Source organism: Dromiciops gliroides, chromosome 5 (genome assembly GCF_019393635.1).
Source record: "Dromiciops gliroides isolate mDroGli1 chromosome 5, mDroGli1.pri, whole genome shotgun sequence".
In the NCBI taxonomy this organism is placed as follows: Eukaryota; Metazoa; Chordata; class Mammalia; order Microbiotheria; family Microbiotheriidae; genus Dromiciops; species Dromiciops gliroides.
In genome coordinates this window covers 65,990,547-66,004,927 of record NC_057865.1, presented here as the reverse complement: position 1 = coordinate 66,004,927, position 14,381 = coordinate 65,990,547, and the positions used below count along the sequence as shown (strand labels likewise).

At 35.7% G+C, this 14,381-nt stretch overlaps 1 protein-coding gene across 5 annotated transcripts in view; it reads left to right on the top strand.

The window, feature by feature from the left end:
* The window catches only part of MPP7 (MAGUK p55 scaffold protein 7), a 229,527-nt gene that overhangs the window by 199,125 nt on the left and 16,021 nt on the right, over window positions 1-14,381 (top strand). For all 5 annotated transcript variants that reach the window (XM_043967389.1, XM_043967388.1, XM_043967387.1 and 2 more), the window contains one exon: window positions 11,573-11,653. In XM_043967389.1, coding sequence (XP_043823324.1) covers window positions 11,573-11,653 — 81 coding nt within the window. The remainder of the gene's footprint in view (window positions 1-11,572; window positions 11,654-14,381) is intronic.

Here is a 14,381-nt window from a genome sequence, read left to right as displayed (position 1 = left end):
GACAGTTATATTTATAGTATGGATAAATTGATCATCAGTCTCATTATAATAATCTCCACCTTAGGGAGGTACAGGGGAGGTCCTAGGCCAACCCCCAAGGTGGGTACCTTTCTCCATGGAGGTGTGTTTTTGGGGATTGCAGGTCATAAGGTAAGCTGGGGACAAATTTGGCTTTTTCTGCGCATGTTATCTCAACTTACCAAGGTCTGAGTGTCCCTATGTTTTTCATTTTGAGGCCTAGTCTCTGGGTATTAACATTTATCAATTAGGATTTCTATAGCCTTTCTCTATGTTTTTGTTGTAGTTAAGGTCTCTGTGACCTGCCTCTTTATGTTCTTGTTATGAGTGGTGATTTATAGGGTTAATTAATAGGAACCAGACCTCCAGGTACCAGTTAACAAGAACCTAGGCCCTGACTTTGATGAGGGCCCAAATCTTAAGAACTAGGGTATGAATCCCTCTTGGAGCTCAGATCTAAGACTTGGGTCTTAGGTTTGTCTCTTAACCCCTTTTAGGTTTGTCTGTTAACCCCTTCTTTACCTCCTACATCAATTTGAAAGTAAAATGAATTGAATGAAGCTTGGGTTCATAATTTTTCAATGTCTATAATCAATTCAGTATATCTCAAACATTATTTGATATAGCACAAATGTCTTCTGCAGTCTAAAAGTTCTTACCCTAGACTATAGCTTGAAAATTATATAATTGCAAGCTCTGATATAACACATTAAAGCTTATAAAATGCTTTACCTATATTAGCTCATTTGATATTCATAATGACCCTATGAGATGGGTACAATTATCATTTTACAGATTAAAAAAAACTGAGACTGAGAAAGGTTAAGTGATTTGCCAGGGGCCACATCACTAATAAGTGACTAAGGCTATTCTTGCTGACTCCATTCACCTTGTTACCTACCTAGCCACCCCTCATTTTTATGATCAAGATAAATGTTAAATGATACAAACTCAGTAAGAATTATCAAGATAGATAGACTATGTTGTATGCTTTTTTCATTCATTCTCTTATTTCATATAACTAAGGATGTGACAGTGATAGAATATTTTTTGCATTTTATCTCATTTGAGAGAATTGTTATTCTGTTAGGTAGTCATTATTGGTATTATCCCCATTTTGCAGATTTATAGCTCAGAAGGTAAGTAACTTTCCCAAGGTTATGTAGGTAGGAAGTATCAGACAAGAATTGACCCCTTTCTGATTTCAAACTCAGCACTTTGTCTTGCACCCCTCTACTTTCCTGGTTTATAAAGTGCCCCCTTACTAATTGGTCTTTTATCATGTTTATCTTTTTTCCCACTGATAGATTCAAATTTGCTTTTACACATTCATTGATTGAAATTCTGCCTGTCTGTGCTCTGAAACAGAGGTTAGATGTGGCTAGGAGCCTTTTTCTCTACAGAAGACACATATAATGTAAATTCAACTCTAAATAGCAACTATGGAAGAACTTAGTTCTTTCAACAAGCTTTTGACTCCTCTTTCTTTTACTTTGCCTTCATATATAAGTTGATGCTTCATTAGCAGAGTATTTTCTCCACTATGAAAGAAGCAGAGTAAGGGAAATCCGACTCCCTATCAGGATTCGTTATGAACTGTTAAGTTGCTGTATTTTTATATAGTCTGAATCCAAAGAACTTTAAATTTAGTTTAACAAACAGATTTGTCGTTCTCAAATGCGAAATTTTAGCCACCTACTAGTGTGATCATTGTATGATTCTGGGTCAAATACATGTAATAACATGGTTGAGTTCATTTTACACCTAGATCAACAAATAGAGCAGTCTTAGTGTGATAAGTAGACTTTTTATAACAGATTACATCTGTCTGATCTGCAGAATACCTAGAGATTTCATTTGATTTGGTTTGCAATAAATCAGATGAAGAAAGTGTGCTTTTTCAGTAACAAAAGCAGTTCAGAAATTTATTGCAGACTTCAGTAATTCTGATGTTTTTCTCTGGATATTAAGAGTAGCTTAAGTCTGGCCAATACCATAAAAATGTCTTGGGTGAAATGTGGAAAAACTAGCAGTGTTAAGCAACACAGGTACAGTGGAAGTGAGCACATGTTAAAAACTGCAAGTGTGCCAGTAGCAATCATCCTCCTGCTCTCAATATACATTAATATTAGTTCCAGGAAGCACAAAGATAGATAGTGAGTAAAAAAAGAAAGAAGGATTTCATATGTTATACTATGATATGCTATTTAACATTAGGGGAGAGTTTGTTGAAGTTATTCCCAACTAAAATTTTTTTTATCATTATTATATAATGAAAGTTACATAAAAATGGTTCTAATCTTGTGGTACATAATACTGCATAGCATTATGATAAAACTAATTTGGCTATTGTGATGTCAGCCTAAGTAATAGCAGTATCCTTTGGATGACTTTATTTTTCAAATTATAATGATTATAGCATGTTTTCTATTCATAATCAGGGTACCACACATTACTTTATGCTGTTTTAAAAATGAGACATCCTAAACGAAAAACATTAAGTAACCTGGAATTGTTTTATCAGGTTCAGCCTTGAGAGAAAAGTATATTAGCGTCTATGCTTTTCCTTTACAAATAAGAATTGTCTATGTCAATTTCCTTATAATCCTTTTTAAAAATAAAGGGGAAAAAATAAGGGGGATTTATTAGCACTTTAATAATTAGAAATGACTGTTAAGTTAAACTATTCTTACAAGTAGCAACATATCATTCTGTTAGGAGAAATTTAAGTTGATATTAAAAGCAAAACTTTTCACCAAATTAGTTTCAAAATTCTGACAAGTCACATTGCTAAACTAGATATTGGTCTCAGGGTAGTTTCCCACCCTTTCATCCCTTTTTTATTTTTAGATGTGTATGACCAAGAATTTAATTATCAGAAAAATATTCACACCTTTCTTGGCCACATTTGGGGGCAGGGGAAAAACACTCAGGCTTATAAATTTTGCATTACTTTCAGGAAATATATAGTAATAAAATACTAGTAAAATATACTTGTATTGCCAGTGATAATTCAGTATTGTCACAAAGCATAAGCAGTTACATATTTGTAGGAGAGAAAAATTGGGGGCAGGGATTGAAAATGAAGCAATCAAAACACTCCAGTTCGCATATTTATTTCAGGATAGTGTAAAAAATGAGGCAATAAAGATGACAGACAGTGGAGTTCTTTTTGGTTTGAAAAAAGATTGCCATGTATGCCAGAGGTGCCCCCTCCACCCCATGCCTAGGTTGAGAGGGAGGACTGAGAGTGTATGTATAAATAGAACTAAGCTGTCCGACTTTGATTTAGGATGAAAACATGGAGGCTAAAAGAATCTGATTTTAGATGTTTCACAATGGTTATTTCTTCCATGAAAATTATAAAATCAAACTTTTCCCAATTTTATCAACTACTTAAATGTACTGCACTCCTATGGTGCTGATTTTAAACATCATATAAAATAAGACATTCATTTCATTCAAGGGTTACTAATCAAAGGGATAAAAATTAAAAATAAAACTAATTATTAATTATCTAAGTGACATGCATTTCTCAGTAGATTTAAGCTAGTATGATTATTATATACATTAATAAGTGCACATGTGCTGGTGGGTTAATTCATAGACTGTTAAAAGTTAGATTTTAAGTGAGGTTCTTTATATTGCAAAAAATATCGTGTTCAGATCTAAGCACCTTCCTAGTCGTAAGATGTAGACAAACTGGAGAGCATTCAGACCAGAGCTATAAGAATGATTAAGAGTCCAGAGGGACCAACTTAGGAAGAACGCTTGAAAGAACTAAATATGTCAAGCTTGGCCAAGTGACAACTAGTAGGGAAATACGATAGCCATCTACAAATATCTGAAGGGTCTAAATACCAAAGAATCAAAGAATGTAGTTAACGTTGCCCAAGCGGCTTTTGCTAGAAGTTATAGGACAAAATGAAGAAAAAGAAAATCCACATTAAATATCGAGAGACATTTCTGATAGTGAGATTTATTAGAAAATGCAGTCATTTTCTGAGGGAATTGATGAAAAGTTAATTATTTAAGAAATGTAAAGCTAATTTGAACATGGGTTTAAGAATATAGCATCAATGCGCATGTGGAGGAGAGAGAAAGAAATGGGAGGAAGGAGGATGATAGAAAGGATGAAGTGGCTGAAAAGTAAAGTTCAGCAAGAGTCTGGGGCAGGTATGAAAATTAAACTCATGAATTGGGGATATTTATTCTTCTCTTGCAAAGGATAATCCTTAGATAATTGTTGACTAAGCTTCATTATAAATGTAAGAGGTGTGCAATGCAGTCAGTCAGTGAGTATTTTTTGCACAACAAACTGTATCAGGCTCTGTGCTAAACAGTGGGAATACAAAGGAAGGAAATTCACATACATTAATGACTAATAGTCCTTTTGATTATAGAATATTTTATTTAAAATGTAATGTGGGGCAGCTAGGTGGCGCAATGGATAGAGTACTGGCCCTGGATTCAGGAGGACCTGAGTTCAAATCCAGCCTCACACAACACTAGCTGTGTGACCCTGGGCAAGTCACTTAACTCCAGTTGCCTCACCAAAACAAAAAACAAATAAAATGTAATGTGAACATAAAACCCTAGTTAAGAGATTCAGACAGTTTACTGATAATCTTGCCTCTTGGCAGTAAAATGAATATGAAAATTGTTTTAAAGTATTTCTGTCAACTATTGAGAGTAGGTGACCTATAAACAATCTTACCTTAAAATAATAGTATAAGTAGAGCATCTTCTGATTTATGAAATAAGTTGTAAATTTTGTTTCCTTTAATATAGAACTAGTAGCTCTATTGTAAATAATATATAGTAAGTCAACTATCTATCTCTTAGGTAGTAAACAGCTAAGTTGGTTAGAGCACCATGCAAATCATGGTAATTTAACAATATTCTGTCCTATATTGTCCTTTCATTGTTTCTTATAAGTCGTTTCCACCAAATTGCTATGGGGATTCCTTATCTTATATATCCCTGAACACTTTGCATAGTACTTCATCATTTGTAGTATTAAAGGTTTAGACTAAAAGATTTCTAAAATCTCTTCCAACTCTACATCCCAGGATGCTAATATGCACTGAATGAATACCTGATTTATTTTATTAGACAGTGAGTACATTTTTTTAGAACCTTACCCTACCCACATATTTCATAGGCTTTTCATAATATTGAAAATAGTGAAACGTTACAAATGTTGAACACAACTTATACCACTTATCTTGGCTCATTTACAAAGACCTTGGAAATTGAGTAAGCTCCTTTTACCATTTTCTTACATATGTGCATACATACACACATCCCGCCCCCAAGTTAATCTTTTAAAATTTTTCTAGTATTTTATACACTGCATAAATTATATTCAAATAAGCAGGTTTTAGCAGGGAATTTAAGATGCTAAGATGCTCATTTTTCTTGGTCCAATACCAACTAAAATCCCTCCTTCTGTAGGAAGTCTTTCTCAATCCCACTTAATGCCAATGTCTTCCTTCTGTCAATTGTCTCCTATTTATCTTGTATAGGTCTTTGTACACAATTGTTTACACGTTATCTCCCCCATTAGACTGCGAACTCCTGAAGGACAGGGTCTATTTTTTGCCATTCTTTGTATCTCCAGGACTTGGAACAGTGCCTACCACATAGGAGATACTTAATAAATGCTTATTGACCAACTGTCTGACCTTAGGCAGGGAAAGCATGTATTTACCATATATACTTTTTACTTCTGTTTACTCAACTTTGGGTCTCCTCCACACAGGCATTTCAAGGGCTTGCTAACAGTAGCTACCAAGATTTTAAAAATTGGCCTGGCCTGGGGCAGCTAGGTAGCACAGTGGATAGAGCACCGGCCCTGGAGTCAGGAGGACCTGAGTTCAAATCCGGCCTCAGACCCTTGACACTTACTAGCTGTGTGACCCTGGGCAAGTCACTTAACCCCCAATGCCCTGCAAAAAAATAATAATAATAATAAATAACATGTACAGAAGCATGGGATAAAATAATTTAGTGAATCCACTATTGTGGATGGAATGCTGAACTTGGAGTCAAGAAGACTGAGGTTGGTAACCACCTCTAGTACATAACTAGCTGTGTGACCACAGGCTAGTCACTTCACCTTTCTGAGCTTCAATATCCTCATTTGTAAAACAAGGTGATTGTTAAAGGTCCCTGTTGTAAGTCCCTTCCTATGAACTAGTTCTAAGAAAGTAATCCCATGTAAACGTTTTGCATTAAAATACATAAGAATGCAAGAATCTCATGTCAGCAGTCACAGCAACTACAACTATGAGCACCAGAGAGAAAACAAGTGGTTTGGAGCAATCTTAGATTCCACAAGCATAAAGGTAATACCATTATCTAGAGTCTACAAAGTGAATCACGCATAAAGAGTGGGGTTAAATAATAATAATAATAATAATATCTTATTTTTACCATTATTACATTAACAATATTCTAATGCTTAGCACAGTGCTTAAAAGCATATAGTGGATGCTTGATAAATGTTTATTAATTGACTAATCAGAATTTAATCAACAAAGTCATAACAGGATATAGACAAAGGGGGCTCCAGGAGAGGAAGACCAAGAGGGGAAAAAGTAATACTAATAACAGTGTCTTACCTTATACGGTGCTCACCAGTTTTGAAAGCACTTTTCGTATGTATCATTTCATCACATTTTCACGAGCAGCCTAAAAGTTAGATGGTAATTATTACCCACTTGTCTAGATTAAGAAATTGTGGCTAAGAGATGATAAATAACTTTTTTTTTTTTTTTTAGTGAGGCAATTGAGGTTAAGTGACTTGCCCAGGGTCACACAGTTAGTAAGTGTTAAGTGTCTGAGGCCGGATTTGAACTCAGGTACTCCTGACTCCGGGGCCGGTGCTCTATCCACTGCGCCACCTAGCTGCCCCTGTAAATAACTTTCTAACAGTTTCCCACTAATAAATGGTGGGACAGAGATTCAAGTCCTAGTATTTTGAAACTGAATCTTCTGCTTCCATTGCCATATCACCTCACAATGTATAATGAGGGCATCCTACTCAAGAAAAGGGAAGGAGAGAGAAATTACTCAAAATTAATTCCCCTGAGTCTGTTTCCTAGTCTATGAAATGATAATAATATGGATCTACTTTGGGTTACAGTAATATCTGCAACCTTTAAAGTAATATAGAAGTGTGAATTATTATTATTATTGTTATAACATAATCTGAGAAAAGACTGGCAGGGCAGATACTTAGGGAACCAGCCTTAAGTAGGAGGACCTAAAAGAGGGCTTTTGAACAAGGAATTGCAGGGGAGAAATAATGATCTTGGGAGTATCAGGAGATTGTGAGGCAATCCAGTTTTGAATTTGGCAGGGGGAAGAGAGAGGAGGCATGTACCTGGAGATCAGTGATCAGAACAGCATTAATGTCTCGTTGGGACCTAGGAGAGCTTAGTGAGTTTAGCTAGCCTCTTAGTTTGAAGAGATGCCTGCTTATATATAGTGTTGAGTATTTTGTACTCTGAATGAAAAACAACCAGCTGCAAGTGGTTTGTGCCTTGCATGTAGTCATACTTAATACAGGTTTGTGGAATTTAATTGAATGACTCACAGTGGAGGAATATTATGGAACAGGCATGTGGAGATTGAGTTAAATCCTAAGGATAAGGTCTAAAGAAGAAGTCCCTTAGGTAGTGATAGCAAAATTAACCAGAGGCAAATGCAGAAAACCTCCTCTTTGAGGGCTCCCCAGGTGATAACATTACAAAATAGAATATTGATGTTTGAAAGTTTGGGTTGTGTCTCTTCAGTTCTCTGTAACTATGCTTTTTCCATCAGAGAAAATTATCTAGAATTAATTGCCTAGATCATTTTTTTTTTATGAGGCAATTGGGGTTAAGTGACTTTCCCAGGATCACACAGCTAGTAAGTTGTCAAGTGTCTGAGGCTAGATTTGAACTCAGGTCCTCCTGACTGCAAGGCCGGTGCTCTATCCACCGTGCCACCTAGCCGCCCCCGCCTCAATGATTTTAATAGCATGTAATCATTTTCTGTTCCTCAGACATTTTAGTACTATTTATTTGTAAGAGTAAGAATGTTTAAATACAGCAAAAGAGATTAGACATTTCATTAAAAATATCCTAACTCTTGATATTCTCCAATACTTTCTCCTCTCTGTTCCTTCCCTTTTTCCCTGCACCCCAATTCCTATTGACTTTGCTTCCACACTCACTCTTGCATTCATCTCTTCTTCATTCATAGCATCAACTTCATTCAGGGCTTTTGGCTTCAAGATCATAGCTCTAGAGTTGAGGCAGACTTTAAAGGATCTCTAGCCTAAGTCCCCCTCATTTTACAAATGAGGACACTAAGGTACATGCTGTCTAATTGACTTGCCCAAGATTCTATTAAGTACCTAAACAGGAATTTTAACTCAGGTTCAAATTCATCTATTTTTTTTATAATAGCCATATTATTTTCACAGGGATTCTTACAAATGAAATGTGATGTTAGGGGACTGTAGTAAGTGCTTTTTAAAAGTATACTGTTTCTCATAAAGGGTGATACAATAAGCAAATTAAGAGAACAGGTAATGGTTTATCTGTCAAATTTATAGACAGAAGAAGAATTTATGACCAAAGAAGATATAGAAAGCACTACAAAATGTAAAATAGATGATTTTGATTACATAAAATTTAAAAACTTTTGCACAAACAAAACCAATGCAACCAAAATTATAAGGAAAGCAGAAAATTTGGAAAGAATTTTTGCAACAAGTATCTCTGATAAAGGCCTCATTTCTCAAATATATAGAGAACTGAGTCATTTATAAAAATACAAGTCATTCCCCAGTTGATAAATGGTCAAAGGATATGAACAGGCAATTTTCAGACAAGGAAATCAAAGCTATCTATAGTTACATGAAAAAAATACTCTAAATCACTATGGATCAGAGAAATGTGTATTAAAACAACTCTGAGGTACCATCTCATAGCTATCAGAGTGGCTAGTATAACAAAAAAGTGTAAAGAATTAATTGTTATTTGAGGTTTTTATGCCTCAGTGTGCACTGGCCTGGGGCTCTGAAAACCACATGGTGCTCCACCCACTGGTTGTAGCCTTTACCAGGGCTCTGGCACCTCAGGTCATCAATACTCTCCGACCATGGGCCTGGCAAAATTATAATGATTGGAAGCCTAGTAAGGGCAGTCATGTGACTGTCAGAGCGGCCATCCCATTGGCTGGGACTGTGTGGGGTGTTTCTAGGTTTGGGGGAGGAGAATTGGGCATTCTAGGTGGAAGCTGGAAAGCGACAGGCATTCTGCTGCATATTTTCAGCTGATTCCTGGGCGGTGGTATTTTTTCAGGTATTATAATTTCTCTTTCCCTATTTTTATTTCCTTTCCCTTGATCCTACTGATCTTGTTTGTGTTTTTGTTTTTTTTAAGTTCGTTCTTGTTAAAATAAATCTTGTTCTGTTTTGAGGGAGGCTGCCAGGCTCCTTCCTTGCCCCAATATTGCGGCGAGCCACTTAGCTAGCACTCCCCAATTAAAAATTGGTCCCCACAAAGGGAAAACATTAGAAGTTGGAAGGAATGTGTGAAAACTGGGTTGCTAATCCTTTGCTGGAATTGTGAACTGATCCAACCATTCTGGAGAGCAATTTGGAACTATGTCCAAAGGACTACCAAACTGTGCATATCCATTGTTCCAAAAATGCCACTGCTGAGTTTATATCACAAAGACATCCCCCAAAAGAGAAAAAGACCTGTTTGTACAAAAATATTTATAGCAGCTCTTTTTGTGGTGGCTAAGAATTGGAAATCAAAGGAATGCCCATCAACTGGGGAATGGCCAAATAAGCTGTGGTATACAATTATAATGAAATATTAGTATGCTGTTAGAAATGACAAGCCGGATGATTTCAGAAAAACCTGGATGAACTGGTGTATAGTGAAGTGAGCAAAACCAGGAGAATGTTGTGCACAGTGACAGCAATGTTGTTTGATTAGGAACCGTGAATGACTCACTTATTCTCAGCATCACAGTGATCCAAGACAATCCCAAAGGGTTAATGTGAAAGCAGACTCTCCACCTCCAAAGAGAGTGCTGATGCTGATTGAACACAGACTGAATTATGCTATTTTTTACTTTCTTTCATTTTTTCTTTTCATTTGAGTTGCCTTATACATAATGACTAATAGGATAATGTTTTACATAATTGCACATGTATAACCTATCTCTGAATACTTACTGCCTCATGGAGGGGGGAGAGGAGCGAGGATAGAATTTGGAACTCAAAACTTCAAGTAAAAATGTTTATTAAAATTCTTTTTGAAAGTATACTGTGGGGCAGCTAGGTGGAGCAGTGGATAGAGCTCCGGCCCTGGAGTCAGGAGTACCTGAGTTCAAATCCGGCCTCAGACACTTGACACTTACTGGCTGTGTGACCCTGGGCAAGTCGCTTAACCCCAATTGCCTCACTAAAATAAAAAAAATTAAAAAAAAAAAGTATACTGTGTTTGTTGCCTCCTTTCTATCTATTATAAATTACTTCCTAAATAATCCCCTGATTCTAACCTCTCCCTCTCAAATCCATCCTTTGTACAGCTATATAATATGATAGAATGGGGGGCATTTATTGGATTGAGTTGGAGTTCTGGTTCTAACACTTAATAAGTGGCCAAATCACCTCTTTTACTGTCGACTTTCTCATATGTAAAGTGGTATTACTAATATCAAATGAGATGATATGTAAGATTCTTTGTAAACCAGAAGGTATTCTATAAACATGAGCTATTAATGTGCAAGTGTGACCATGTCTCTCACCAGTTCAAAACCTCTAGTGACTCCCTGTTGCCTAGAAAACAAAATACAAATTACTTAGGCTGTCATTTAAGGACTTTTGCAATCTGGTGCCTGCCTACCTACCTTTCCACCCATATTTTTCACCATTCTCCTTACCTGTGTTGCTACCAAACTGGACAACAAGATATACTTTCCTATTTGTATAGAGCATTTCCCGTGCCTAAAAAGACACTCCTTTCGTATCTCTAACTGTGGATTTTTTCCTATGAGAATAAGTTAGTAATCAAGTATTTGTTGATTGATTGAAAGGCCTGACAAGTGCCCTAAGCTACATAAATATCTCTAGGTCCCTGAAGGGGAGAGACTCTCCATATGTGATTAGTGATTTAAAGTATATAGGACCATTAACTGAAAATTCATAGTTCTTCCTTTGGCTTATTGTTTAATTATTTTTTTTAAAATTTGAACTATTAACAGCAAATTAATTGTGTAAATATTTTCAGAGCTTTCATAGGTATTCATTTGAGAATGTATTGTGACCCAACTGAGCTTTGTGAATTTGAAACCTAAATATTTCAAGCAATTTGTTTTGAGGGAGTAGAAGTTAAATAATTGTTGTTTTTAACCAGCAAAAATAATTGGATATTTTTTTCTCCGTTTGATTTATCATGTTCCTTTAGGCTAGTATTTATCTAAGAAATTATTTTTATTTGGTGCTTTGACTGATTGTATTATTATTATTGTTGTTCTTCAGGACCCGTGGGAGTAGGATTAAATGAACTAAAACGAAAGTTGCTGATTAGTGATACACAACATTATGGTGTGACAGTGCCTCGTAAGTAATATTCTCCATAACAGACCCTTAAAAGTCCTATTTTCCTAGCTTCTTTAATTACACTAACATTTCAGACTCATATACTAAATCTAATTTTCTTCTAAACACAATCTTCTTTCAAATCATTTCCTAGGGCAAAATCCAAAATTTTTCAGGGTTTTTCACCAGGTTTCTATTTTTAAGACTAAAATCTCCAGAGAGAGTAAAAGGACTTTATATGTATGTGTGTGTGTGTGTGTGTGTGTGTGTGTGTGTGTGTGTGTGTAGGTATGTAAGTATATAGGTATGTAAGTATATGTATACACACACACACACACACACATACACACACACACCTGTCAAATATTTCTTTAACAAACTGGTGAATGGTACTAAACTGGATTTTTGCTGGGCAGACTTTTCTTTTTTGAGGCAATTAGGGTTAAGTGACTTGCCCAGGGTCATACAGCTAGTAAGTTAAATTGGATTTTTGTAGCCATTGACTCTTTTCAGCACACTTTTACATCTATTTTTTTATAACAACCATGTTATTTTCACAGGCATTCTTACAAATGAAATGTGATGTTAGAAGCATTTCTATCTCCAGAATAAATGTCATTTGACTACTTAATATGTTGATGTTAAGAAAACTGTCTAAAAAGCTAAATTGAAATGTTGGCTTTCTCAAGTAGTTTCAGTACTACCAATAATAAAAAATTCTGTTTATATATTGCCATTAGCAATGTTCTCTTATTGTGGAAGAGTTCATATTTATTTCAAGATTCTGGTTCTTTTTTACCCGAAGTTATTCTGTTACTACTTTTTTCCAAACAATTGTTTCCAATCTTTTTTTAGCTGTTAGTTACAGGGCAGCTGACATTACAGGAAGGTGAAAGAAAATGTGGACCGGGGCAATTATAAATACTTTCCTCTCTTTGATTTTCTTACAGTCAATCAGTTTTTCTACTATACAGCTGATTAGAAATAAGGCAATAGTAGGATTGGTCTGAAAAGTTGTTATACATGTATTTTCTCCTTCTCTAATAGCTTAGTTGTTGCCAAGGGAAAACCCAGGTGTTGGAAAATTAGTGAACTTAGGAAATAGCTGAGGGTGAACTTTTGTTGATAGTATCTTAGCCCATATAGGGCTCCTACTTCCCTCTGAAGCAGTGAATCTATATTTTTTGAGTTTCTGAAAGTCATAAGACAAATTTATTGCGGATACTCAATTAGCCCATCCATTTATTTTTTCTTTATGCATTACATAATTTCTGTAGGAGTTGAAAGTCTTTAAGTTTGAACTCTATCTTGGAAGATATGATTGCTTACCTCATGAAGTTGTTGTAATAATTAGCTCTTCTTTGAGAGAAATCATAAAGTCACAGAATCTAAATGTTGGAAGGGAGTTTAAAGGTCTTTTGGTCCTGCCTATACCTAAGCAAGAATCCATTCCATAACATCCTCTAGCAAGTGATAACAGAGCCCTCTTCTTGAAGAGCTCTAGTGAAGGGAAAAGCCCTACCTCCCAGGACAGCCCCAGCTATTTTGGGACAGCTCTAACCCTTACATAAAGCTCATGTTTCTCTATCATTTCTTTTCTTTTTCCTTTAATTAAATTTTATTATTTTCATTTTGTAAAACCTGCCTTCTCCTTTCCTATCTCTATACCCACCCCTATTGAGAAAGAAAAATGCAGCCCTTGTGACAAACATGAAGAATCAAGAAAAACAAATCCCCACATTGGCTGTATCCAAAAAAATAAATGTTATCCATCTGTACTCTGAATCCATCAATCTATCACCTCTCTCAGGAGGTGGTGGGCATCTTCTCCATCCATCTCACCCATTGTTAGGCCCTAATCCTGCCTTTCTAATCTGTCTTTCACACGATTGCCTTTTAAACTCCTTAAGACTCCTCTTGGGGCAGCTAGGTGGTGCAGTAGATAGAGCACCACCCTGAAGTCAGGAGTACTTGAGTTCAAATCTGGCCTCAGATACTTACTAGCTGTGTGACCCTGGGCAAGTCACTTAACCTCAATTGCCTCACCCAAAAAAAAAAATGTACTTGGGAAATATTTAGCAAAGTAAAAATGTAATAGAACATAGAACACAATGTTAATATGCGGTTTTCTACAGCAATATGTAACCTACAGGGATTCTTTTGTACGGTTTAGTGGCTCCCATTTCTACTTAAGTTTGATACCACTGGTCTTGATGTCATCTGTATAACAGTATAGGAATCTGGTTATTGCTTCTCTTAATGAACCTTAGAAAAGTGTTGGTTTGTGTGTGGGCTGGGGGGGAGACTATCATGCCACTCTATTAAATCATATTGATCTTGCAGTCCACTAAAATAACTGTATCTTTTTCACAGAAGTTTTGCTATAACCATTCATCCCCTATCCTGCACTTCTCAAATTGATTTTTCTTGAAACCAGGTGTCAACCTTTACATTTATTTTTATTAAATTCCACTTTGCAACATTTGACTTGTCATTATAGCCTGTTGAGATCTTTGGGGGATATTATAAACACTGTTTAAATGCAATCCAACCTTCTCTCCTTGTCAGAGTCAAAAAACGTTCTTAAGCTTTCAAAATGTGTCACAGACCCATTTGGCAGTTTGATATAACCAGTGGATCTCTTCTAAGATTAATGGTTTTAAAATAAATAAAATATACAGGATTATAAAGGAAAACAGTTATTTTGAAGTAAAGTTATCAAAACGTTTTTTTCCTAAAAACAAGGTAA